This window comes from Macrotis lagotis, chromosome X, assembly GCF_037893015.1.
Source record: "Macrotis lagotis isolate mMagLag1 chromosome X, bilby.v1.9.chrom.fasta, whole genome shotgun sequence".
Taxonomy (NCBI): Eukaryota; Metazoa; Chordata; class Mammalia; order Peramelemorphia; family Peramelidae; genus Macrotis; species Macrotis lagotis.
Window position 1 is genome coordinate 498057327 of NC_133666.1, and position 27072 is coordinate 498084398.

At 33.4% G+C, this 27072-nt stretch overlaps 1 protein-coding gene across 3 annotated transcripts in view; it reads left to right on the forward strand.

The window, feature by feature from the left end:
* Positions 1-27072, forward strand: part of GALR1 (galanin receptor 1) — a 56314-nt gene that overhangs the window by 16642 nt on the left and 12600 nt on the right. For 2 of the 3 annotated variants that reach the window (XM_074203330.1, XM_074203331.1), the window contains one exon: positions 4677-4990. In XM_074203330.1, the coding sequence (XP_074059431.1) occupies positions 4677-4990 (314 nt within the window). Of the gene's footprint in view, positions 1-4676; positions 14342-27072 lie in introns of those variants that run through there. The other variant, XM_074203332.1, reaches the window with a different exon arrangement.

The following is a 27072-nucleotide window of genomic DNA, read 5'->3' on the forward strand; positions in this document are numbered from 1 at the left end:
GAAATTATCTCTTTGCTATTGTCTTTCCTGCTAAATGAGTTCTAGTCTAAACACCCTCCTTTGATTAATGTTAAAACATGCAACTGCCCAATTTTTATTTACCTCGTAAGTTTTTTTATTTTCAAGAAACACTGAAGTCTCTGAAACTAGACACTTTTGACTCTTGTTTTGACAATATTTATCTGATTTCTGTTTGGTATATAATAACCAGAATTTCAGAGAGTATAGCTGTGATGATGGAGGGAGATAAATGTCTAATTATTTGACCTGTAAGGGTAGTCACAGTTTAAAAAAAATTTCTATTCCATTTTTTTCAAGCTGAATATATTATGTAAAAGATTTCATTAGTGGGGGCAATTGGATTATGTTACACAAAATCATCTTTCCAAAAAAAATAGAAGATTAAAAGCATAATTCATAGAATCAAAACATCTCATGATTGGCAGGAATCCTAGAAATTTTAAATACTTCAATTTGACAATGAATGTAGAAAATTCTGATATCACACAGTATCTCAGATGGATGAAACCTCTGTTGTAATATATTTAGTGATAGTGAATTCTGATCCTCCCTCCATCTAGAAAATTATTCTTTAGACATAGGGCCAGGTGGTTTCTGGGTCTCAGGGATGGAATGTGGGCTCAGGGCCTCTTGGCCCCAGGACTGGTGATCGGTCCACTGTGCCACTCAGTTACCCTATAGCACATTTTAGAAGAGGGACAGAGTGAAAGGAGAGAGAAAATATATTATATGGTAGTGGGGAGGTATGAATGGAGGCAGTTGCTATCAGTAACAACAAAGATGGAAAAATATGGAAGTAGCTTTTGTGATGGACTTATCATAAAGAATGTGATCCACCTCAGACAGAGCCTGGTGGTGCTGGAACACAGACTGAAGCACATTTTATTTCTCTTTCCTTTACTTTATTTCTCATGTAGGTCTATCTTTTTTTTGGGGAGGTATTATGCTTATTCTTAAACAAGAATATTTTAGTAGTGTATAAAAATCATTTGTATAAAAATAAAAATAAAAAATAAGTTAAAAAAGAAAGACACTTTTGACTTGAACAAAAATAAATTACCCTTTATGACAAAGAAAAAAAGTATCCCAGAAAAACTAACAAAATAATCAGATTAGATAATATATAATCCCCACCTCTTCACAAGAGAGGGAAGTATATTCTCATATTTCTTCTGTCAAATCAAGATTGATCATACATGTGTATATCTAATCTATAATCTATATCTAATCTATCTGTATCTCCACATCCACATCCATATCCATATCCATATCCATATCCACATCCATATCCATATCTATATTCATATCCATATCCATATCCATATCCATATCTATATCTATATCTATATCTATATCTATATCTATATCTATATCTATATCTATATCTATATCTATATCTATATCTATATCTATACCTATATCTATATCTATATCTATATCTATATCTATATCTATATCTATATCTATATCTATATCTATATCTATATATCTATATCTATATCTACATCTACATCTACATCTACATCTATATCTATATCTATATCATCTATCTATATCTAATCTATATCTGTATCATCTATATCTATATTTATATCTATAGTTTCATTTTTTTCTATTAATTTTTTTCTAATCAGTATGCCTGGTATTTTTGTTGTATTTACTTCATCTTGTATCAGTTCACATATATTCACATTTCTCTTTTTATTCTTTATATTTAATATTTTTATGACACATCAATATTCCATAACTTTCATGTAATATAATTTGTTTAGTTATTCCCCAATAGATGATCTTGTATTTTATTTCCATTTTTAACTATAGAAAGTGGTGATAATTTTTTTTCTCTTTTGTACTTCTGACCTCCCAGGAGTATGTGCTAAACACTGGGGATTCTAGATGAAAGGTTATATAGCTATGCAGTTCAGTCAGAATAATTCCAAATGATTTTCCAAAATGTTTGGATCAATTCATAAGTCAAAAAAAACAAGGTGGGGGGTAGCTAAGTGGTGCAGTGGACAGAGCCCTGGCCCTGGAGTCAGGAGTACCTGAGTTTAAATCTGGCCTCAGACACTTAATAATTACCTAGTTGTGTGACCTTGGGCAAGTCACTTAACCCCATTGCCTTAAATAAATAAAAATTTAAAAAAAGATACTTAAAAAACAAGATGTTCATCTTTTTACTTCTCTATTGTCACTTCAATATTTATTCCTATCTTTTGCATCTTTGTAATCCCATTATACTTTAAAACAACTCCAATAGTTTAGAAAGTTCTTCCTTGAATTAAATGGAAATTCATTTTCAGATGGGTAGATAATTTAAGTAACCCTTGGCCCTTCAAGTATTCTTTCTGATACATAATGTTCAGATCTCTTGACCTCGACTTGTTACTTTTTTCTTTTTTGGACACATCTCTTAAAATATAATTCCTAGCATTGAATTTAATATTCTATGTATAGTTTGGTCAGTTCACAAAATGGTGAATAATAATAATAATAATAACCAAGATTGCACTTTTTGATCACTGCTGTCTATGATTGACGCATAAAGTATTTACCATCAATAAATATTCCTTTTTTTAAAAACACAAGCAATTGTAAAATCATTTTGATTAAATATTTCATAGCCTTTTATTTCTTTGTAATTGCCATTTTAATTCCAAGTATTAAATTTCATATAGTTGGGCCCATTGATTCTGAAGCTCCTCTAAATCATTTTTGGATTTTGATTCTAGCAGACTGATGATAGAAGGTACAACTTATCTCTTGACAGATGTGAAACATTTGCTTGACTTTATCTGTTATAAATGATTTGATTTTCCTTTTCTCCTTGCTTTATTCCTTAGGATGTGGGTTGAGAGATAAGACTTCTTTTAGTTAAAAAAAAAAAAAAACTGAAATGGGGAAATCAGGAGTGCTCCAGATGTGAGATTGTTTCATGCACTTTCAGATGGAGTCACTATATGTTTAATTTTACTTAATAGTTTTTACTTTGTTCCAAAAGTTTTCTCATGGGTTGAGACATGATCTGTAAATAATTACAATATGAAAATAAAATACATTAACAAATATTTCAAAAGGAAACAAACTACTAAATGATATAGCATTTGATTCAGCAATACCTCTATTAAATATATTTCAAAGAGAGGGAAAGGAATCATACACACAAATACTTCTAGTAGAACTTTTTTGTTTTAGTAAAGAACTGGAAAAAATATAGACCTCCATCTAATGGGGAAGGCCTGGTCAAACTGTGGAGCATGAAATGGATTATTATTGTATCATAAGAACTGAGGAAAATAAGGGATTCAGAGATTTTGAAAATTCTTGTCTAAGTAATTGAATTGTTTTTTCTTTTTTTTTCTTTTTTTGTTTTTTTGCAAGGCAATGGGGTTAAGTGACTTGCCCAAGGCCATACAGCTAGGTAATTATTAAGTGTCTGAGACTGGATTGAACTCAGGTCTTCCTGACTTCAGGGCCTGTGCTCTATCCACTTTGCCATCTAGCTGCCCCCAGTGGAATTATTTTTCAATGACAGTTAGATAATATGAATTTATGTGATTCAACTATCAAAAAGATCAAAATGGTGAATCTTTGGTTATACAGAGGACCCATGTAAGACCAGTTTACATTTTTAAAGGAGCCTCCAATGAAATTGAGTATTCTGGGTATTCAATTAAAAAAATTGGATTGTGGGAGGGATAATATTACCTATCTCCCAGGTTTGTTGTAAGCATTAAATGAGATGACATTTTAAAGCAATTAGCAGAGTACTTTGTATGAAGTAGGTACTACATAAATATACATAGTGACAGGTCTGGGTCTTGGCCATAGTTTTGAGGTCTCTGGTGAAATTTTAAAAATGTAAAATTAAAAGAGCTTAAAAATCAAAAAATTCAATTTAATGAATAAATGGATGAATGGGGAAAACATTTATTACTTACTCTATGCTAATCACTGGGAATACAAATGAAAAAAGGATAGTCACTCTCAAGAAGAGCATAGATGGGGGAGACATGTATAACACAAGGAAGGTAGATAGAAACCGTAATGGTGCAGCATCCAAATGGATGACAAGATCAAGGAAATATTATTATTTCTTGGAGATCTGTAGATCATAGAGAAAAAACAAATGGTATGACCCAAAATACATAGAATACAGCTGCAGGGCAAATGGTAGGGTGCGGTTATCCTTCATTTTAATGGAAAGATTAGAGTTATTTACTTCCATCTTATCCAAGTAGTAAGAACAATTATGTTGCTTTTCCTAATTGGTAACTCTGGATCTGGCAGTCTGGGGGTTGAGGAAGGAATAAAAAATAGGGAGGACCCACTGGTTGAAGGGTCTTGCCAATGCCAAACCATCCCCAGAAACATCTGTTTTCTGAAAGACTTCTGAAAGACTGAAAGACTGTTTTCTGAAAGGCTATATTGAAATATTTGTGGCTATCATTGGATCTTATTGATGGTCTAATTGCCAATAAATTGATAAACTGATGCGTTTAATTCTTTTGTAAGATCTGTAGAAAGATAGCTAAAAAGTTCCCAAAATGTAGGATTTGAATATCTAGAGGAAAACAATTATTTGGCAAAGAAATATTCATTGACATATTGGGAAATATAATGCAGCTGACATATGTTTTCCTTTCTTGTTCTAGACAGCACAGACAGTTCTCGTGGTCGTAGTTGTATTTGGCATATCCTGGTTGCCACATCATGTCATTCAGCTCTGGGTTGAATTCGGAGTCTTTCCATTGACTACAGCCTCCTTCTTGTTCAGAATCACAGCACATTGCCTGGCTTACAGCAATTCTTCTGTTAATCCTATAATATATGCGTTTCTTTCTGAAAATTTCAGAAAGGCTTACAAGCAAGTTTTTAAGTGTCAGATTGGCAGTGAATCACCTCAGAATGATGCTAAAGAAAATAAAAGTCGGATAGATACACCACCATCAACCAACTGTACCCATGTGTGAGTCAAACAAATTATGTATTCAGGTATTATTGGGTTTCATGAAAGTGGGACAGAATTACAGAAAACAAAGCACAATTACATCTCAGAAAAATCTGTAACTGAATTTTGACCTAAAAATTGGCTTCGTTACTGAAATTCTGTGTGTTCTAATTTGTAAATGCTATAACCTTGCAATCCTAAGGTTTCTTAGTATGTTTAGGAAACTGAAAGATTCATTTTAAGAAAAGAAACTTCTTTATCTTCTAAAAAGACATCCAAAGAAATGAGAAAAGAACTGGTTTTTGCTGTATTTATACGGGAAGTTAAAAAGCACTCCCATGGCTTATTTCAATTTCCTAACAACTAATTTATCAACCAAATCATGAGATGTTTGTGTGTTAGATTGAGTACAAACTTTATCACAGAATCAACGTTTAATTTCTTTGACTTCAAGAGGAATATTTATCTTTTAGAGATTATGCAACAAGACATTTTGTAGAAGCAGAAAGGACATTGGATCTGGAGAGAGGACATCTATGATCACATTATAGTCATTTACTACCTTTGGGATCTTAGCCAAGTCATTTCATCTCTAAAGGTCTCAGTCTCTTCATATGTAAAATTATGAAGGTTTTGTTGGACAAGAGAATGTCAAAGTCTTAAATATTATGAAGCTTTTTTGATCTTGGACATGCAATCAAGCTTTGATTTGAATTGATGATTGTCTTAAATTTTAAAAGTAAACTTGGCACTTGAATGAAATTAAGGAATTTTAACTTTATCTCCCATGGTCATATTTATACAATAACCAATGTACTTTACATGACTGTCAGAGCATCCAAATCATTCGGGGTATGAGATTTCTTGTCCTTATTTTACAGTGATGCAGAAAATGAATGCAATTTTAACAAACCAGATAAGATGTTAAACTTTAACTTGTGTATATCTAAAGGATTTGATAGCAGTAGGTACTTTAAATTAATCAGTGCCTCATAATCTGTGAATTTGGTCAGTGAAATCAATGAAGAAGGCCAAATCTCAATGTAAGATCAGAAATCATCTTTATCTTCTTAAAAGAAAGTATATGTGAATCTGGAGAATTAAATTGGGATTCAGGGTTTTATCCAGGTATTTGCTGATGTATGTAAATATTTGTCAGTGTTGTGACCTCTCATGTCTAACAAGATTTGCATGAAAATATAGCTGTGTGGCAAAGAAGTGGGCGAAGCAAAGTCCTGTGTAATAATGTTTGTTCCTAGAGGAGATATTGCTTTTTAAGACTCATTAAAATCTGGCTCAGATTGCCTTTCTATGGACAAAGATTAATCTTTGGAGTGAATGTATCTTTGTGCTATTCTGTCCAAGACCAAACAGAAAATATATTAACATTTCATTATGATGATCCCTTCAAATGTTCTCCCTTTAGTAAGTTTCAGTGGTATGTAAAAGCATGGGTATTAGTATCTGAATTATAATTTTCATGACAATTTAAATATTTATTGATATTAACACTAGAAAATAGTATAAAAATATAAAATTATTCCTAGACTCTGAGAATCCAGGATATTCTGGCACAAGAGCTTTGAGCCTTTTATTTCTTTGAAGTATTTTGTATGCTATCCAAGTCAGAAAAATCATAACCATCCAATGAAATAGCAGCAAATAAATATGAAATAATCTTAACTTGCCTAACATTTTTGCCTCATTATGTGATTTAACTACTGATTAACTTCTTTTTAATGACAAATTTTTAATGAATGGATTGAATTGGTTTCTTCCTTATTCTGATAGCAAGCAGTGTTCTTAATGAAATAACATGAATTATGTCTCTGTATAGAATACATAAAGTTAATAAAATTTAAATTTAGATTCATCTACCCAGAGTAGAAGTGTTTAGGTGTGTGTGTGTGTGTGTGTGTGTGTGTGTGTGTGTGTGTTTGTGTTCAAAGGCTGAAATGAATTTTTTGCACAGTAATTTTGAGTATTTTTTTAGACACTGCATAAAAACTATGCTATCTGGAAGTAATATTGAAGATACCTTCCAGGGCTTAAAAATCTCTTTACAAACTGTCAAGAGTAGTTTCATCTTCCATATGTATTTGTGACTAAATTTTGATAGCTAGGTAGAATGACACTTAGATCTATAGACTTTTCTGGTCAGGTGGGAACCTGAATCATTCTCTCCTGCCAAACTGAGGTGCAGCATTCGTAGTCTCATGTTAAGTGGAAAGAGCATGGTGATTGATATTCTCATAGCTGTTGTTTGCTAAGAGTATGTTGAGCTTTAGTTTTAATTTTCTCTTCCCTTTCCACTTCTGTATTCCTACCCAACTACCTTTGCTATAGCATCAACTATAGCCAAAGTGCAATATTTTATACAAAAAGTCATAAATGACATTTATAAAGCACTGAACCCTTGACTAACTGCTTTATGTTCAAACACAAATTCAAATAATCTTATGATCTAGCCAGAAAGAATATGCATATCTATATCTATTTTGCCTTGACATTTTCTTTTGTCAATGTTTTATGATATGAAATGCTTATAATAAATCCCTTTTAAGATAATTATGATTATTATTCTTAGACACTAGAGTTGTAGTTTCAATTAAAATTTCCAGATATTCCTGAATAATAGAGAACAAGAAGAGGGTTGTAATTTAAGTTATAAAGGAATGTCTTTCTTCCCACTCCTACCCTCAGGAATGATTTCTTAGCCTGTCTCTAACAGATATTCTCTAATTTTTAAACTAGAATTAATCTGATAAATGTTGAAGCTCCAGCTCTACAGGCATTAAATAAACCCCCAATCCAAAATGCATTCTTTTTCTTCCAGCAAGTCTGAAAGAGAAATATAGTATTTGCCTTTAATATCTGGTTGCCTGTGAAGCATGTTTACAACCTAACTTCAAAGACGAATGTTTTTCCCTTCAACTGGGCCTCCTCTGTGCTCCAAGGCAGCTGCTCTTCTTCAGTGTCTTTTTTTTAAATTTCTTTTTTTTTTTTACTTTCACTAAGAGATATAGAATATGCAGCATTTAAAATAGTCATGAGATGCTGTTTCACTAATGCATGTAATGGCTTGGTAGGAAGGATTTTTCCACAACCAGATATCCAAGAGACATCTTTGAGTTGTTCTTTTCCTCTACCTCTAGCTAGGTTCCTAGAACCAAAACACAGTGGAGAACTTGGGATATTTTCCAGATAATTTACTTAACATTTCTCCTTTTACCTGGATTAACTGCATTCTGTACATTGAAAGTTGTTCTGTAGCATACTTACATTTATTCTCTTTTCTATTTCTTTTTAACATTCAAATTCATTTCTTTTATTTTTGTAGTGCTTTTGTTTTTATTACAAATTCATACTACCCTTAAATTTTCATCTTGAAACCAAAGGCAAATTTCGCCCTACTCTCTCTCTCTCTCTCTCTCTCTCTCACACACACACACACACACACACACACACACACACACACACACACACACATAGACAAATATATGAAAGAAAAAAGTGCATTTTCAAATTACGTGAGTCAGGGACTCATGAAAAATTCAACTGAAAAACATCTTTGCAGTTTTATGTTGTAATATTGTAGAAAATCATGTTTGCTGAATTCCTTCCAAATCAAAGCCCTTGCTCTCTTCTAGCAAGGTTTATTCGAGCAAATCTACCTTCTTCTTGGATTAGATCACATTTTTGTGTAAAAGATGGTTACTTAAGAATCACATCTTTTGCTCATACATTTTTTGAATATCAATTTTATGAAACTTTATAAAGTGGCATTCTGTATCTTTGTCAATATTATACAATGCTGTATTTATGAGCTCATATGGAAATTTTATTTTATTACTGGGAAAGAATTAGATAAGATGAATTGATTTCTGCCCTATTAAGAATTTACAATCTGAACTCTATAAGATTTTTCATGCATATACGTAAAATCTGAAGGATTTTATATACATATATATGTATATCCCTGCTCTTTTTGTTGCTATTAATCACATTTGTCATGGGAATACTACTAGTTTTGAAGCATTTTGCAGATGACTAAAAAAGTGATCTTTTTCCATAAAGAAACATAAATGAGTAAAAATAGGATGGTTTATATATATATATATCTGTATATATATATATATATATATTATACATATAACATGATGAAAAATCCTTATATTTTGGGTTCTTAATTTTTTTGTGTTGTGGATCTCTTAGCTGTAGACCAGAAAAAACTTATACTCTTTTTCTCATAATAATATTTTGAGATAATTGAAAGAAATGCTAATTTTAAGTTAGAGGCTAGTGAAAATAAACATGTAATTTCCTCCCAAATCCAAATTTCTAGACCTCTTAAAATTGATTCATAGATTCCCTTTTTTTTGAGGGGTAAATGGATCCCAGATTAAGAACACTTACCTTAGAGGCAGCATGACATAGCAATAAGCCTATTGACTATGTAGAGTTAGAAAGCCTACTTTCAAATCATGACTTGGAAAATTACTAGCTAGGGTACCTTGGCCAAGTCATATCCCTTTTCTCAGTTTCAAATTCTTCATAAAAATATTCATGCTACCCACCTCAAAGAGTTATTTTTTTTGCAAGGCAAATGGGGTTAAGTGGCTTACCCAAGGCCACACAGCTAGGTAATTATTAAATGTCGGAGGCCGAATTTGAACCCAGGTACTCCTGATTCCAAGGCCGGTGCTCTATACACTGCCCACCTAGCTGCCCCTCAAAGAGTTATTGTAAGGAAATTCCACTATATATTTGAAACTCTTATAAAATCTGTTTTGTTTCTGGATCTCTCAATCAGAAAGTATTTAATAACCACGAACTTTGTGCTATACATTGTGCTAGACTTTGGGCATCTAAGCAGAAAGAATAAATCAATTCCTACTTGAAATGATCATATATGTTTTAATATAAGCTTATATTCTACTTATCCTATTTATGTTTTCCACTTAATCATCATTATAAACTACATATTCAATTTTAGTGAACAAATTAACCTCTGTATAACATTCACAACCAATGGGTGGGAAAGGGGAAAAGAAGAAAGGGAATAAAGACATGAACTGAGGAGAAATGGTGAAAAAATGTAAAGAGGAACATTGTGAGCCAAGAGATTTTTCTTCCACCAGGATTAGGCAAAAGGATAAAAAAAATGAGAAAGCAGTGCATGATGATTAGAAACATTTCTTGAAATGATTATAAACATTTCCCAGCACTAGTTCTAATATGACCTTGTCTAGTTTCATTGCCTTTTGGGTCAGCTAGACTCTAAAGGTATGGAGTGGGAGGCTACCTCTAGTGGATAAGGTTATTGATTCCTTGTCACAAGGATTCAAGTCAGTTTACATCTTTGTTGTAGCAGCATAGACAAGCTTATGATAGATAGGTAGTCCATTTGTCAAGGTGAATAATGGGCAAATAAAACTTTCAAAAATAGGAAGAGACAAAAAGAAGAGAAAAAGTAGAAGAAAGTTAATTTCAGATAATTTTTCTTCTCTCTCTCTCTCTCTCTCTCTCTCTCTCTCTCTCTCTCTCTCTCTCTCTCCCCTTGCCATTCTTTTTTTCTCTAGTTCATCTGCATGACTTTTTAACCATTGTAAATATTGATGTGGTTTAGTAAAACTGTTTTTTAGGTCCACTGTGATTCTTATTGCCAATCCTAATAGTTTCCTGATTTATTATCCTTAGTCTTTTAGACTTAAAATAGTTACAGTACTCATTTCTGCACTTCTGAAATCACAAGAAACATCAGGTGACATAGAACTCAAAGGATTTTGCATTTCATTTCTATCCTATACCTAGTGATGCCAAATTTGAACCCAGTTTTTCAAGGATGCTGCTTGGCAGTCGGATATCCTTTCTAAGGCTAACTGCATGGTCAGCCTTCTGATCATAATTACAAAAATGAATTTGCTAAGTATCTGTTTGTGTTTGGTATTGTAAAATAGTAGGGGTCAATTGATTATAGTTTTTTGTCGTTTTTAAAATTAAATTTTATTTTTCTGTTCTAAAGAACTGACTATCTAGTCTCTTTTTGGATGGTCAGTGTATGAATTTCTTTAAGGAAGCTGGGAAACAAAATGTTTTTCCTACTGGCCCTATCTACTCTCTGTATTTCATGATTTTTCCCAGTGATTCTAGGAAGAACTGAATAAAGAGACCTAGCCAAGAAGTTGATGATGATTGCTGTGGAAGCAGGTTTGGATACAGTGCTTACTTTGGTGTACTAGACAAATAAAATTCCTGAGGGATTTAGGTCTTTTTGCAAAAGGGTTTGTCTGACAAAGATTTAAAAATAATTGCCTCAGAGGAAGAATAAGAAGATAGGTGTCTGAAAAAATGATTCTCCTTGATCATCATAAAAGAAACATTTAAAACTTATTAGTAAGCAAAACCTTTCAGTGTTTTGGAGCTATGAAGTTATGGAGATAATACAAATATGTTTGTAAAATAAAAAGTTATCATTTACTTTCTTATTGTCTTTGTTCATTTCCTTCCCTAAACTTTATCTCTTTCTATGGAAGCTTTGAATGAATGCTATTTGTATATACCCATGCCATCAAGAAACAGAGGTTTGATTTCTACTCTGGATTCCAGTAAGATTTTTTTTTAACTTTGGTGGGACCAGCTTTCATAGTAGTACTTGATCTTGTCTTGGGTCACTGTAGCAAGCATAGCTGTTTATCACCTCAAAAAGATTGGAAAACTATGAAGAAATTTAAAATTTGAATAAAAAAGAAAGTTCACCTGTATAATCACATTTTTTTCTATTTTTAAAAGAAGTGTTAAGAAAATCTGTTACATTTAATTTTAAATAGCTTAATTTGAATGTGTACATGTCTTTTGTGATGGTTGAATATTATTCTGTCTTGTTCATTTCAGTTTTAAAGTGAAACAACTATATTATCTCTAAGAGATAAGTTATTATTTGCATTGTATAAATGTTTTACAAATAAAAAAATTCCTATAGGCAAACTCATGTGAATTATAGAAAAATTTATATCTATTACGCTTTTCAACTTCAAATTTGTTATGTCTGTACTCTATATATGATTACTGAGTATGACTGTATTTATACTTGATAACATTTATAATCATTATCTAAAGACTCTATAATGGAATTGCTTTTTACAGATATGACTGAAGCATGCACACAAATTTTGTGAAAAGCTGCTAATGCTAGGATAGCATTAAGCCATTCTAAATTATTGTACTATTGTATTCTGTGTGGTTTCCAATGGATCTTTATCATGTAAAATTGTACATAATTGCATAATTGTAACGCACTGAAAAAATAAAAAGTCTGTTTCTTAATGTGTTCTAATATGATAATTCTCTCCCCTCACCAATCAAAAAGTAAACCCTACCAAATATATTGTGTTGGCATAGATGTTCAGTTTCTTCTTGTTGAATTGCATTGTGACCCACCTTTATTATTTGAGAACTCTGCCCACAAATTTTGATCTCTTCTACTTTAGATTATGTCAAAATGGTGTCAAAATATACGAATTAGAAGTGCCAGTTTGGTGGTTTGGTGTCCTGAAAATAAGGTGTCCAGAGGAGTTGACTGAAATATTTATCCTTCAGTAAAAGACAGTCTTTACATAGTTTCAATAGATAATCAGTTCAGCCTCAAATTAAATTGATTTAGTGTAACTATTTAAATAAAATATGTATTATAATGTACACAAAACTGACTTTGGCAAACTGATTCCCCCCCCACTTTTTATTCAGTGCTTTTTGCTGAAATAAACAAAATTCTAGCCCTTCCAAAGCCTTATAAAAGCTTTCAATCAATTTAAACACATTTTTCACTAAGTAGAGATGTTTCCAAATTCAGGTCCAAATTGCCATTATCCAAGGGAGGAAAGAAGCATTTTATCAACACAATGATGTCTTAAAGAAGCATCAAAAATTTACAGTAATTATTGAGAGGTATTATGGGTGAGATGTTTTTGTTTCTTCAAAACTGAGAAACTATATACTTTAAAATTGCTTTGAATTTAGATTTTATTTGCTATAATCCCCATCAGAAGAGTTCTCAGACTAGAAAACTGGTCTAACTCAAAAATAAAATTAATAAGAATTACAGTTGCCATGTATGGGAATGATCTGTGACTTTCTTAGCTTTGAGGAATAGCTTCCACCCCATGATGATTGTAACCCATTTTTGACTTATTTGATGTCCTACAGAGTTGCTTGAGAGACATAGAGGTAAAATAGCTTGTCTGGGGCCAGTGACGGAATTTGAATCCAGATCTTGAATATAAGCCTAGTCCTAGATCTACTAGACCTTGCTAAGTAATATCTCCCCCAACCCCATTTTTTTGTCCAGACCAAAAATTTAATTGATTTGAAAATTCTTCATGTTGAAATAAGGAAACTGATGAAACCCTGAGAGGTGAAATATATTGCCATTGATCATATAATTAGTAGGACTGTATATAGAGAGATAGGAGATGAGTATAGTTTTTCTTGTCTCTTAGGTTTGCTCTTTATTCACTACTTCAAATTGTTTTACATCCCCACATCAATTACATAAACTCATTATGGAAAATGTGACTAGATGAAAGGTCACATGGCAAAAAGACAGGAAGAGAGTTAACTTTGTTTCATATTACATTCTGAAAACTGGAATTCAGTCTTCAGACAGATTCATAGAAATATAATACTTAGTATGAAGAAAAAATATAGTCTCACATGAGTTTTGTTTATCACATTTTAAGAGAACCATTTACTGGATCACAACCATGGAGAGTGTGGTGCATACTAAGGAGATGTAAAAGCATGATATATGATGGTAATTTGAAGAAATTTGGAAACTTAGAAGATTAAGGAAGCCTATTATCTTTAAATGCAGAGTATCCCAAAAGTCAGCTTTGTTAATACTTTTGGGATACCTTATATTTGAAAGCTTGTCTGGTATAATAAGGATTAGACAGATTATTTTATTAGTGATGTGGCAGAGGGTAGATGTATAGAATATGGAGTTCAATAAGGTGACCTTTACCATTTCTTTCAACTACATATTCCTTAATAATTGTCAGGAAAATGTCTTGAGATTATCTTTCATTTTTTAAAAAGGATTTTTTATTCTTGAGTTCCTAAAGAACTCAAAGTAATACAATGATTTATTTTACAGTTGATAATGGTGACTTCTTTATAGATTGTGTGAGTTGGAAATAATTTTGATGCCAAAGGTCAGATTCATTATTTGCTAAATATCTAATAGGAAAGTGATTTTATTTTAAATTCATGGATCCCTGCTTTTCTTTTCCTTCTTTATTTCCAATCATTATGAACCTTTGATAACATTTTCTCATTGGAAACAGAATGAGCCCTCCCAGTCTTGCTTCCTTTTGATGGCTGTTCCAGAACTCCATGAATGGGTGAACATATCAGATCTGCCTTCTCTGTCATGGTCCCATGTTGGTCCCTGACCATTTAGGGTTCCTTGGTATTATTCAGGTCTTTTCTTTCCAGCTCCCAATCTTTCTCTTCATTTTATGGGGGTTGATGGGAAAAATAATTTTCATATCCTAAGTGTCATTGTGTTTAAGGTTTCAGAAAATTTAAAAGAAATAATTAATCCGAGTCTCACTGACGTGTTTAAAAAAAGAGAGAAAATAATCTGTGTATATTTTAACAATGTCTCTGGAAATAATGATCTCTCTTCTTGTACTCATTCATGACTAAAGTGGTGGGAGCTCAGGGAAAAATAAAAGGAGAGAGAATGCCAAATGGAGTGGGTTGAGGGTTAGTGAAATCACACTGTCCCCCTAGAATCACATTACCTGTTCTTCATCTACTAGGTATTATCTTCTGTTTGGGAGGTGTCACTTTTTGGAAGTCAAAAACTGACATCCTGATTGATTTATGTATTCTTTTAGGCAAATATATGAATTGTGGTTTGAGGATCTTGAAGTCTAAGAATCTCTGAAGAAGTGGTTGCCAACAGAAACCAAATAAAAGGCTAGAGACACTTTTAATCAAAGTGTTAATATAAATAATTGGCCTCTCCCCCTATAGTCCATCTAAATTACAATATTTATATCATGGATAGATCCTGATTAATTTCTTTTATAAAAATTACCTTTATTGTTTCTCTACCATGCATTTGGTTGAATATGCATGTTTTAGAAATCTTTGACTAAAAAGAAGATTATGGAAGTATAAAGAATGTAGATTACATGTATACAAATCATAGGATGCATGACCTGAAATAACTGTGAAAAACTAAGAAATTGAAATGTCTCCTGATGAATGTGTAATTTCTTAAGATTTCTGTTTATTCCAGAAATTGTTTTAGGTATAAAAATGCTAAAAGATTAGTATTAAAAACACTCTGTACCAAAACCAGATAATTTCTAATTTACATTAGTATTTTTGAGATTTAGTGCTGAAGAAAACCCTAGAAATCTTTGATGTGATATTTTCCCCCCCATTAACCAAGAAAGTAACTACTATTCATTTCTGGTAAATTGAAAGTTGATTTTGATTGTATTTTGTTGACTTAAACAAGTTAGCATAAATTTAATATTCTCCTATACTTCATGTGCTGAAATTTCTTGCTCTTGCATATTCACTTAAGGTTTCTTGGGGTGGGTATCCCCCACTCTTGTAACTCCACCCATCACCAACTTTCTAGAGAAATTTGAGTAACCCAAAGACCAATCTCATCTATTTAAAAGTGCTGCTATAACTCCATGGCCTGCAGAATATAGCATATTTCAGAGATACTTTGGCCTTGGTTCCACTGTAACCATTGCTGTGGAGTCACAAAATTTTGCTTTTTTTGGTTTCCCAGTGGATATAAAATACTATATTGTAGGCTATTAAGTGCACAGTATTATCAAGTCTAAAGAATGTACATACTTTAATTAAAAAATACTTTATTGCTAAAAATGCTTATTTTCATCAAGTGGTAATTATTATTATTTTTTTGGGGGGGTAGAGTTTCTTGCCTCATTGTTGATGGTTGCTGACTGATCAGGGTGGTGGTTGTTAAAGCTTGGAGCAGTTGTACCAATTCCTTAAACTAAGATAATTAAATTTTTCACATTGGAATACTCTTCCTTTCACTTTTGTAAAGTTATTAATTAGCCTAATATTAATATGATATTGTTTCTGGGAACTGTCTTCAAGGACTTAAGAAGAGGGAGTGAGACCTTTTGGTGGAGCTGACAAAATACACAGGACATTTATCAATTAAGTTCATTGTCTTATATAGGCATAGTTATAATTACAATACTAACTTCAAAGATCATTGATCACAGATCACCATAACTAATAAAATAATAATGAAAAACTTGAAATAGTGTGAAAACAACCAAAATATGACATAGACTTGATATGATTGCATACTATTGGAAAAAATGGTGCTGATAGAATTGTTCCATATAGGACTGCCACAAACCTTCAATATTGTAAAAAAATATCTGTGAGATGCAGTAGAGGAAGCTCAGTAGAATGAAGTTATGCCTTTAATTCCATCACTTGTGAACTGGCATCATCTCCCAGTGATGTTAAAGGGAGGAACAAGGGTAACATTCATCTCACCTCCTTATCAAAACATTTAGTCATTCAGAAGAAGATACTTCTCAAGATATTTCTCCAGATTTTGTTCTGCTATCCTATTAATCACTATAAAAGATTATACCATATCTTACTTGGAGTCTTTGACTATTGAGGAGTCATTGATCTTAATTTATTGGTTATTGCTAGTTTAGCTAATAAATTGACCAAAGTAGGATCTTTGTTGCCTCAGTATACTTTAATTTCCATCAGAACATCTCCATTTAACATTTAGTGAGGAACTGTGTATTGGTGATACAAAGACAAAAATGAAATAATCTCTGTCTTCTGGAGTATTCAACAGATATGCAAAAGAAAAAGTACATGTAATATAGGTATTTAAAGAAAAAGAAGTTACAAATAACTAGAGGATCAGAAAGTCCATATATAGAAGTTGGTAACTGGGCTATGCTTTGAAAAAAGACTAAGCATCTATGAGGAAGAAGGAGTTAGTTCATGCTAGACATTTTTAAATAAAATGCATGGGATTATAAAGGCAATTAAAATACGGAGGAATTTTTTTTGAGTTGTTTCAGTCAGGTCCAACTTTTTATGATCCCTTTTGTGTGAAGATTTGAAGAATGGGGATGAAATGTGAAAAACACTTATTTGTTGGGGGTGAGGGGTGGAATAAGACATAAAAGACATGCTGTTTACCTTCTAGGAGCTTAATTGTGAGATGTGACATACATATACACATACACATATATCCATATACATATGTGTTAATGTTTATGTATATATACATACATAAACACGTGTACTGGATGGAGGTAAAAATATTAAAGAAGAGAATATGCATACAAGTGGCACAGTGGACCTGGAATCGGGAAGACCTTAGGTCCAGTTCTTCCTTAGTGACTTGCTAGAAGTATGATTTGGGATAAATCATTTAACCTTTCAGCCTCAGTTTCCTCATCTGTAAAGTGGAGATAACTATAAGAGTACCTAACTCCTAGAGTTAGTGTGAAGATGAAGGGAAACAATTCTTACAGGTACTTTAAAAATTATGTACTCTATGAATGCTAGTTATTAGTAGTGTTTATTTATTATTAACTTCTATAGGAAGTCAGAGACAGAGGTCATATTAAACAGGTGGAAGGTTTACTGAATTCATGGTTGGAGAGATTGGATTCAACTCCTGCTACTGCTTACTTCCCATGTTACCTCAGCCAAGTTTTTAGTATCTTTAAGTCTTAAAATTACTCTGGCTGAGTGACAAAGGAAAACTTTATTGAAGAGATGAGAACTGAAATAGGTCACCTGGTAGGAAGAATAAGGTTTCAACATTCTGGTAAATAAACTTTAGGAAATACCTGACAGAGGAATCTCTGATGATGGGAAAACAAAAAAAAATCTTTGTGTACAGATATAATTAATACTAATAATTTTATCATATAATGAGAGGTTTCTAATTAGAAGGGATTTAGACCTTACTAGAGCAAGTTTATCATTTTACATTTCAGGAAACTTGAGGCCTATAAACATTTCTGAAGGTCACACAGTAAGTGACAGAGCCTTGGTTTGAACCCTGGCCTTTTGGTTTCAAATCCAGGGCTCTTTACTTGGGATCCAAAAATCGTCTCTTTAAGGTGTGATTCCATTTTGAACTGGGGAATCATTTGAAGAAAATAGAAAGCAAATATCCTGGAAGAGCTCATAAAATAATGATGTAGGTAGACTGTATAGTATGCCACCAAAATAGGCATTTGACTTTGTCGTAGAGTCCTAATGTCTTGGGGATACCATCAACCCTTCACCTTATGATTTGATCTCACACTTGGCCCATGGACAACTCTCCAAGGATCAGTGACCATAATAAATCTTCTCGAGGGCTTACCTCTCTCTAATGTCTCCATCACCAATATCTTTTTGAGAATTGTTGATCTCACTACTGAGTCTTCAAAAGCTTATCATCTAACTGATTTTCTACAGCTGTCATCTCTAAGATAGTCTGTCCTCTGTGATGCTAGGAAATTGAATGGGGCACCAAAGGAGAAATGGTTTTTTACTTATGACTCTACCTCTTTTTTATAAAGATTTTATTTGTTTTCCAATTATATACAATAGTAATTTCTACCTATCATTTTGGTAAGGTTTTGAATTTAACAATTTTCCTCCACTTTCCCTCTCATCCCCCTCCCAGAGAAGGTAGTATGATAATCTTTACATTATTTCCATGCTATACATTGATTAAGATTGAATGTGTTGAGAGAAAAATCATATCCTTGAGGAATAAATATAATATTAGAGACAGCAAAATTATGTAGTACATGAGACAACTTTTTTTTTAAATTGAAGGTAGTAGTTTTTTGTCTTTGTTTTAACACTACGGTTCTTTCTCTGGATACAGATGATATTCTCTGCTGCAGATACCCTAAAACTGTCACTGATTATTGCACTGATGGAATGAGCAAGTTCATTAAGGTTGATCATCACCCACATGTCACTGTTATGGTGTACAATGTTCTTCTGGTTCTTCTCATCTTGTTTAGCATCAGTTCATGCAAGTATTTCCAGGTTTCTTTGAAATTCCATCCCTCCTAGTTTCTAGTAGAACAATAATGTTCCATACCATACATATAATACAATTTGTTCAGTCATTCCCCAATTGCTGGTCATTCACTCAATTTCCAATTCTTTGCCACCACACAGTTGCTATGAATATTTTTGTACAAGTGATATTTTTAACCTTTTTCATGATGTCTTCAGGGTACAGACTCAGTAGTGGTATTGCTGGATCAAAGGGAATGCACATTTTTAGTGCCCTTTAAGCATAATTACAAATTGCTCTACAGAAAGGTTGGATGAGTTCACAGCTCCAACAATGCATTAATGTCCCGGATTTCCCACATCCTTTTCAACATTGTTCATTATCCTTTATGGTCATATTGGCTAATCTAAGAAGTGTTAGGTGGTACCTCAAAGATGCTTTAATTTGCATTTCTCTAATCAGTAATGATTTGGAGCATTTTTTCATGTAACTATGGATGTCTTTGAATTCCTCATCTGTAAATTGCCTTTGCATATATATCCTTTAACTATTGTCAATTGGAGAACTTTTTTTATAAATTTGATTCAGTTTTCTATATATTTTAAAAATGAGTCCTTTGTCAGTAATACTAGCTCAAAAAATTGTTTCCCAATTTACTGCATTTCTTTTGATCTTGATTACAGTGGTTTTGTTTGTGCAAAAGTTTTTTAATTTAATGTAATAAAAATTATCTAGTTTGTTTTTAATGATGTTCTCCATCTCTTCCTTGGTCATAAACTGCTTCCCTTTCCATAGATCTGACAGGTAAACTATTCTTGATCTCCTAGTTTGCTTATAATACTTTTATGTCTAAATCCTGCACCCATTTTGATCTTATGTGAGCTGTTGGTTTAATCCAACTTCTGCCATACTGACTTCCAATTTTCCCAACATTTTTTTATTTATCAAAGAGAGAGAGAGTTCTTATCCCAGAAGCTGGATTCTTTGGGTTAATTTAACAGCATATTACTATTATCCTTTCCTGCTGTCTCTTTTGCATCTAGTCTATTCCATTGATCCACCACTCTATTTCTTAGCCAGTACCAGACAGTTTTGATGACCAATGCTTTATAATATAATTTTAGATCTGATAAGTCTAAGCCATCCTCTTTTGCACTTTTTTCATTAAATCCCTTGATATTCTTGATTTTTTTGTTTCTCTATATGACTATAGTTACAATTTTTTTCCAGCTCATTAAAGTAATTTTTTGGAAGTTTGATTGGTAAGGCACTAAATAAGTAGTTTAATTTAGATACAATTGTCATTTTTATTTTATTAACTCAAGCAATCCATGAGCAGTTGATATTTGCCCAGTTATTTAAATCTGTTTTTATTTGTGTAAAAAATGTTTTATAGTTGTTTTCATAGAGTTTCTGAGTCTGCCTTGTCTCTTCCTTTCCAATTCCTTCAATTTCTTTTCCTTCTCTTATTACTGAAGGTAACATTTCTTATACCATATTGAATAGTAGTGGTGATGGGGGCATCCTTGTTTCACCAAGATCTCATTGGGAATGCCTCTAGCTTATCCCCTCTGCATATAATGCTTGTTGATGGTTTCAGATAGATACTACTAATCATTCTAAGGAGCAATCTATTTATTCCTACACTCTCTAGTGTTTTTTGTAGGAATAGGTGTTGTATTTTGTCAAAGGCTTTTCCAGCATCTATTGAAATAATCATGATTTCTGATAGACTTGTTATTGATATAATCAATTATACTAACAGTTTTCATAATATTGAAACAACCTTGCATTCCTGGGATAAATCCTACTTGGTCATAGTATATTATCCTAATGATAACTTGTTGTAATCACTTTACTAATATTTTATTTGAGAATTTTTCATCCATATTCATTAGGGAAATTGGTCTATAATTTTCTTTCTCTGTTTTGACTCTTCCTGGTTTAGATATCACCACCAAATTGGTGTCCTAAAAGCAGTTAGGCAGAGTTCCTGCTTCATCTATTTTCCTAAAGAGAGTTTAATATAGAACTGGAACCAATTGTTACTTAAATGTTTGATAGATTTCACTTGTGAATCCATCCGGCCCTGGAGATTTTTTCTTAGGGGGTTCAGTGATGGCTTGTTGAGTTTCTTTGTCTGAAATTGGGTTATTTAGGTAGTTAATTTTCTCTTCATTTAACCTGGGCAACATATTTTTGTAAATATTTGTCCATTTCACTTAGATTGTCAAATTTATTGACATATAGTTGGGCAAAATAATTCTGAATTATTCCTTTAATTTCTTTCTCTTTGGTGGTGAGTTCATATTTTTCATTTATGATGCTAGTAATTTGATTTTCTTCTTTCTTTTTTAAATCAAATTAACCAAAGGTTTATCAATTTTATTGATTTTTTCATAAAACCAACTCTTGGTTAGTTCAATAGTTTTCTTGCTTTTGAGTTTATTAGTTTTTCTTTGTTTTTTAAGATTTCTAATTTACTATTTAATTGGAGCTTTTAATATTTTCTTTCTCAAATTTTTTTAGTTACATGCTTAGTTCATTGATTTCCTCTTTTTTTTCTATTTTATTCATGTAAACATTTAAAGATATATCTCCTAATAATTGCCTTGGCTATATCCCATAAAATTTGGTATGTTTCCCCATTATTGTCATTATCTAGGATGAAATCATTAATTCTATCTATGATTTTTGTTTGAGTCACCCATTCTTTAAAATGAGGTTATTTATTTCCCAATTAGTGTTAGAGCTATTTCTCCATGGCCCATGATTTTTATTGCATTATGATCTGAGAAGAAAGTATTCACTATTTCTGCCTTTCTGTATTTGATTAAAAGGTTTTTATGTCCTCTATAGTCAATTTTTGCATAAGTGTCATGGAATAATAATGCAGGACAAAAGTATATTCCTTTCTATCCCCATTCAATTTTCTTCAAAGGTTTACCATGTCTAGGTTTTTTAACATTCTATTTACCTCCTTAACTTCCTTCTTGTTTATTTTATGATTAGATTTATCTAGATGTGAGAGAGGGGGGTTGAGGTCTGCCACCAGTGGAGTTTTGGTGTCTTTTCCTGTGACTCATTCAGCTTCTCCTCTAAGAATCTGGATGCTATACCACTTGGTGTATGTATATATATTTAGTACTGAAATTGTTTCATTGTCTATGGTACCTTTTAGAAGGATATAGTTTTCTGAGATCTATTTTTGCAGATTACTTGTCTGAGATAGGGGATTCTGCCCCTGCCTTTTACACTTCAGCTGAAGGAAAAGATATTCTGCTCTAACCTTTTAGCTTTACTCTGTATGTAGCTCTCTGTTTCAAATGAGTTCCTTGTGAGCAGCATATTGTAGAATTCGGGTTTTTAATCCATTCTGCTAATTGCTTACATTTTATGGGAGAGTTCATCCCATTCATTTCAAAGTTATAAATACTACCTCTTCATTGCCCTCCATGCCATCTTCCTCTGTTTTGTATCTTCCCCTTTTTTCACTTTATACATATTCTCCAATATTTTGCTTCTGAATACCACCTCCATCAGTGTGCTTATCCCCTTATATCCAACTCCTCCCCTTTCTTTCCCCTTTCCCTTTGCTCCTTCTTCCTTTCATTCTTTCTGTTAGTTCATCTTTTTTTCTCTCCCCTCTCCCTTTCCCCTTTTATTTCTTGAAAGGTAAGATAAATTTCTTAACTTAATTGAGTTTGTGAATGTTAATCCTTCTTTAAGCCAAATCTGATGAGAGCAAGATTCAGGCTGTTCTTACTTCTTACCTTCTTCCCCTCTATAGCAATGTCCTTTGTACCTCTTCATGTAATGTGAATTACCCCATTCAATTTCCACCATCCTCCCATCTTTACAGCCCCCCCTTTTAAGGAGATATTATTTTTAAATCATTCTATTAGGGTCAAGAACAAGTCATGAGTATTCATTATTTCTGGCTAAGTATATTCTCTCTAATAGAGTTACAAATTTCAAGAATTATGAAAATCTTTCTCCCAGGTGGGGATATAGCCTGTTTCATCTTATTGGATAGCAGTTTTTTTCTTTTCCCTTTTTTTCCCCTTTTCATGGATCTCATGAGTTTCCTGTTTGAAGTCCAAATTTTCTATTTAGCTCTGGTATTTTCACCAGGAAAACTTGGAAGTCTCCTATGTTGTTAAATATTCATCTTTTCCTCTGAAAGAGAAGGCTCAGTTTTGCTGGATAGTGAATTCTGGCTGAATTCCAAGCTCCCCTTTTCTTCAGAGTGTTGCCTTCCAGGCCCTTCAATCCTTTAATGCTGATGCAGCCAGGTCCTGTGTAATCCTTACTGTAGCTCCCTGGTATCTAAATTGTTTCTTTTTGGCTGCTTGCAGGATTTTCTCTTTTGTCTGATAGTTCTGGAATTTGGCCACAATATTCCTTCATGTTTTCATTTTGGGATCCCTTTCAGTATTCTTTCAATAACTTATTTTGCCCTCTGGTTCCATGATATCAAGGCAATTTTCCAACACTAAATCCTGAAACATGAATCCAGACTTTTTTTTATCCTCAATGTTTTCAGGAAGCCCTGTGATTCTTAAGTTGTCTCTCTTGGATCTATTCCCTAGGGCTACCATTTTGCTGATGACGTATTTTGCATTTTCTTCTATTTTTTTTTTTTTGGTTTTTGGGTTTTTGGTTTTGTTGAATAGATGAATAGATTCTTGTTGTCTCATGAAGTCATTAGTTTCCACAAATTCCAATATTTTTTTTTAGAGAAGAATTTTTTTCGTTTACCTTTTGCAACTCCTTTTCCAATTGGTCAATTCTAGGTTTGAAGTTTTCTATTTGCTCAATTGTATTTTCCAAATATTTGTTTTCTTGTTGCAGGGTGTTAGTTTTCTCTTGTGTTTCTTTTCCCAATTTTCCCAAATGATTTTTTAGGTTTTTTTTTATGTAAGGCAATGAGGTTAAGTGGCTTGCCCAAGGGTCACACAGCTAGGTAATTATCAAGTGTCTGAGGCCGGATTTGAACTCAGGTACTCCTGACTCCAGGGCCAGTGCTCTGTCCACTGTGCCACCTAGCTGCCCTAATATAGTCAATTTCTTTTTGAAAGGCAATGGAGTTAAATGGCTTGCCCAAGGCCACACACCTAGATAATTATTAAGTGTCTGAGGTTGGATTTAAACTCAGGTACTCCTGACTCCAGGGCTGGTGCTCTATCCTCTTTACCACCTAGCCACCCTCCAAAAAAATTTTTTCATGGCAATGGGGTTAAGTGGCTTGCCCAAGGCCACATAGCTAGGTAATTATTAAATATCTGAGGCCGGATCTGAACTCAGATACTCCTGAATCCAGGGCTGGTGCTCTATCCACTGTGCCACCTAGCTGCCCCCAATTGATTTTTAAACTCCTTCCTGATCTCTTCTAAGAAGTCTTTCTGGATTGTAGGCCAATTCATCTTGTTGTCAGAGTTTCTAGCTCTCTCTGAGTTAGGATCCTTGTTTTCAAGGTAGCTTTTGATGAGAACCCCACCCCCCTGCTTTCCACTGGCTTTTCTTCCTTTCCCTAGAATCATGTGTTTGGGGAGAGGCTTGTTCACAGACATTTGGGGTTGAAATCCTTAGTGGTTTAGTTCACTAAGCTTCATAACTTCAAGTGTACCAGCTAGTAGGGGTGCTAGAGGCTCTCTCTGGAGTGTCTGTGATCTTCATTAGTGGCTCACTTCCTAGGCCTAGGGAGGTGGGGGGAACAGCAGGGTCTGAATTGTCCTTGATAATCCAAGGGATTGGCCTTTGGACTAGATAGATAATCTCCTTGTTATTCACTCAATACTGAGGGAAATCTGCTGCCCACATCTGAGCAAGGAAGATTTGGGGGTGGGGAGGGTTACTGTGCTTGCTCTGGAAAGAGTCATTTTCTCCCACAGTGATAGGGAGACTCATCTTGAAACAGGGGGACTCCACTGAAAAATGGGGCTCAAGGCCCTGGTCTTCCAGCCCAGCTTAGGTTACCGGATTGATGTCTAGCCATACTCTGGAACTCTCCCTCCAGCTCCACTGGAGTTCTCCTGCCTGCCACTCACAAAGCCAAAGCTTCTGCAGCTCTTATCAGGTTAGTCCCAGGCCTTACCCTACCACCCCTGCACTAGTTTTCTGCTCTCTGCCTCTAGCTCATCCATGCTCCACTGAGACAGACCTTATTGGTTGATGTTCTCCTTACTTCTCTTTCTGGGTGTTGTAGATCTAAATTCCGTTAAGAAGCTTGATTCATATTACTTCTGAGGGAAAGCCAGGAGACCTTAGCACAGTGCCTAGCTTCTCTTGGCCATCTTGGCTGATGACTGGAAGTCCTTGACTATTTCTTGACATTTACTTTATGAAAAATCATTAGAAAACTTTTCTTGCCATCATTCCTGTGTCAGCCTCTCTAGGTCTTCCAATAGTTGCTCCTACTTTTGTTTTGAGGCCAAGCAGAATGCATTGACTCTCTCATCTTAGCCTTTCATGTATTTAAGGCCAGTTCTCATTCCTTCTTTTTCTGGACTGAATTTCTCCAATTCCTTCAGTTAATGCTTATGTGATATAGTCTCCAATATTCTCAAGATACTTGTACTTATCTTGTGGTACTCCGGCTAATCTATATCTTTCTCAAGATGAAGTGTCCAGAACTAAACATAGTACTCTAAATTTGCTCTGAAGAGATTTTGAAGAGAATCTTCAGATTCTAGAATACAAGATTTTGTGAAGGGAGAACTACTAGGATACCAAGAAGCAAGTGCTAGAACCTACACTTCAACACTGGTCCAGTGAGAAACTTCACTACACGGATGACAACCTGTGAGTAGAGCTGTATTTTATCTTTTTGTTCTTTGGGTCATTGTCATCTTAATACCTTTTTCATAATTATGTTTACTTCTTTATCAAACAGATCAAGTGTATAGAAGATATTGCTGCTGATGAGATATGGCCATATGTACTGAGGATGAGCCTTCTTGTATATCAGTGGAGAAGTTGCCTGCCCTTCAAAAAGGCTATCCCATGGCCCCAAAATATAGCTAACAGTCAGAAGCAACATGATTGGGCACTATATCTTCAGACACAATAGTTGTGGGATATGGGCAAATCATTTACTTCTTTCTGCATTAGTTTACTCATTTGTACAAGGAGAGAATTGTAATTTGTGCACTCTAAAGTCCTTTATATTTCTAAATTTGTGACCTTATGATTGTATAAGTCTCCCTTCCTATAACCCTCACAAATCTTTGGGAGAAGATTAGGGGTAAGTATCGAGGTAGAAAAATGCATAGCATAGCATAGCAATTTTCATTCTCCTTGGTAGGGGAAAAATAGAAATATAGAGTTGAGTATTTCTGCTATCTTTCCTTTGTCTTTAATCTTCATTCCATTTATTCTAAGCTTTAGTCCTATCCCTTACCTGTTCTTCTTGTTCTTAAAATAACCAAATTGATCTTTTTATAGTTCTCAGTTCATAAAGGGTTTTTTATTCTTGGATCAGAAATATATATATATATATATATATATATATATATATGTAACTGGCAAACCAAAAATCACACATTAATTATATCCAAAAAATAAAAAAGAGAAAAAAATAGCCTTCAATTTGCATTCTACTCTCTATTAGGAAGTGAATAAGATGCTTCATCAAGAGTTTTGTGGATTTGTGGCTAGTCATTGTGTTTATCAGAATTACTATAGTCTTTCAAAGTGGATTATCTTCACAGTATTGCTGTTATTGAATAATTATTTCTCTGGTTTAACTCACTTCACTTTGCAATTGTTCATAAATGTCTTCTCATTTTCTCTGAAATTATCATTTTCTTCATTTCTTATAGCATAATAAGGGCAGCTAGGTCACACAGTCGATAGAACACTGGTCCTGGAATCAAGAGAACAGGTTCAAATGGAGTCTCAGACATATTTTATGTTTACTAACTGTGTGACCTTGGGCAAAACACTTAACTCTCATTACTTTGTATCCAGGGTCATCGGCAGTTTTTCTGATTCACATCTGGAGGAGAAATTGACCTAG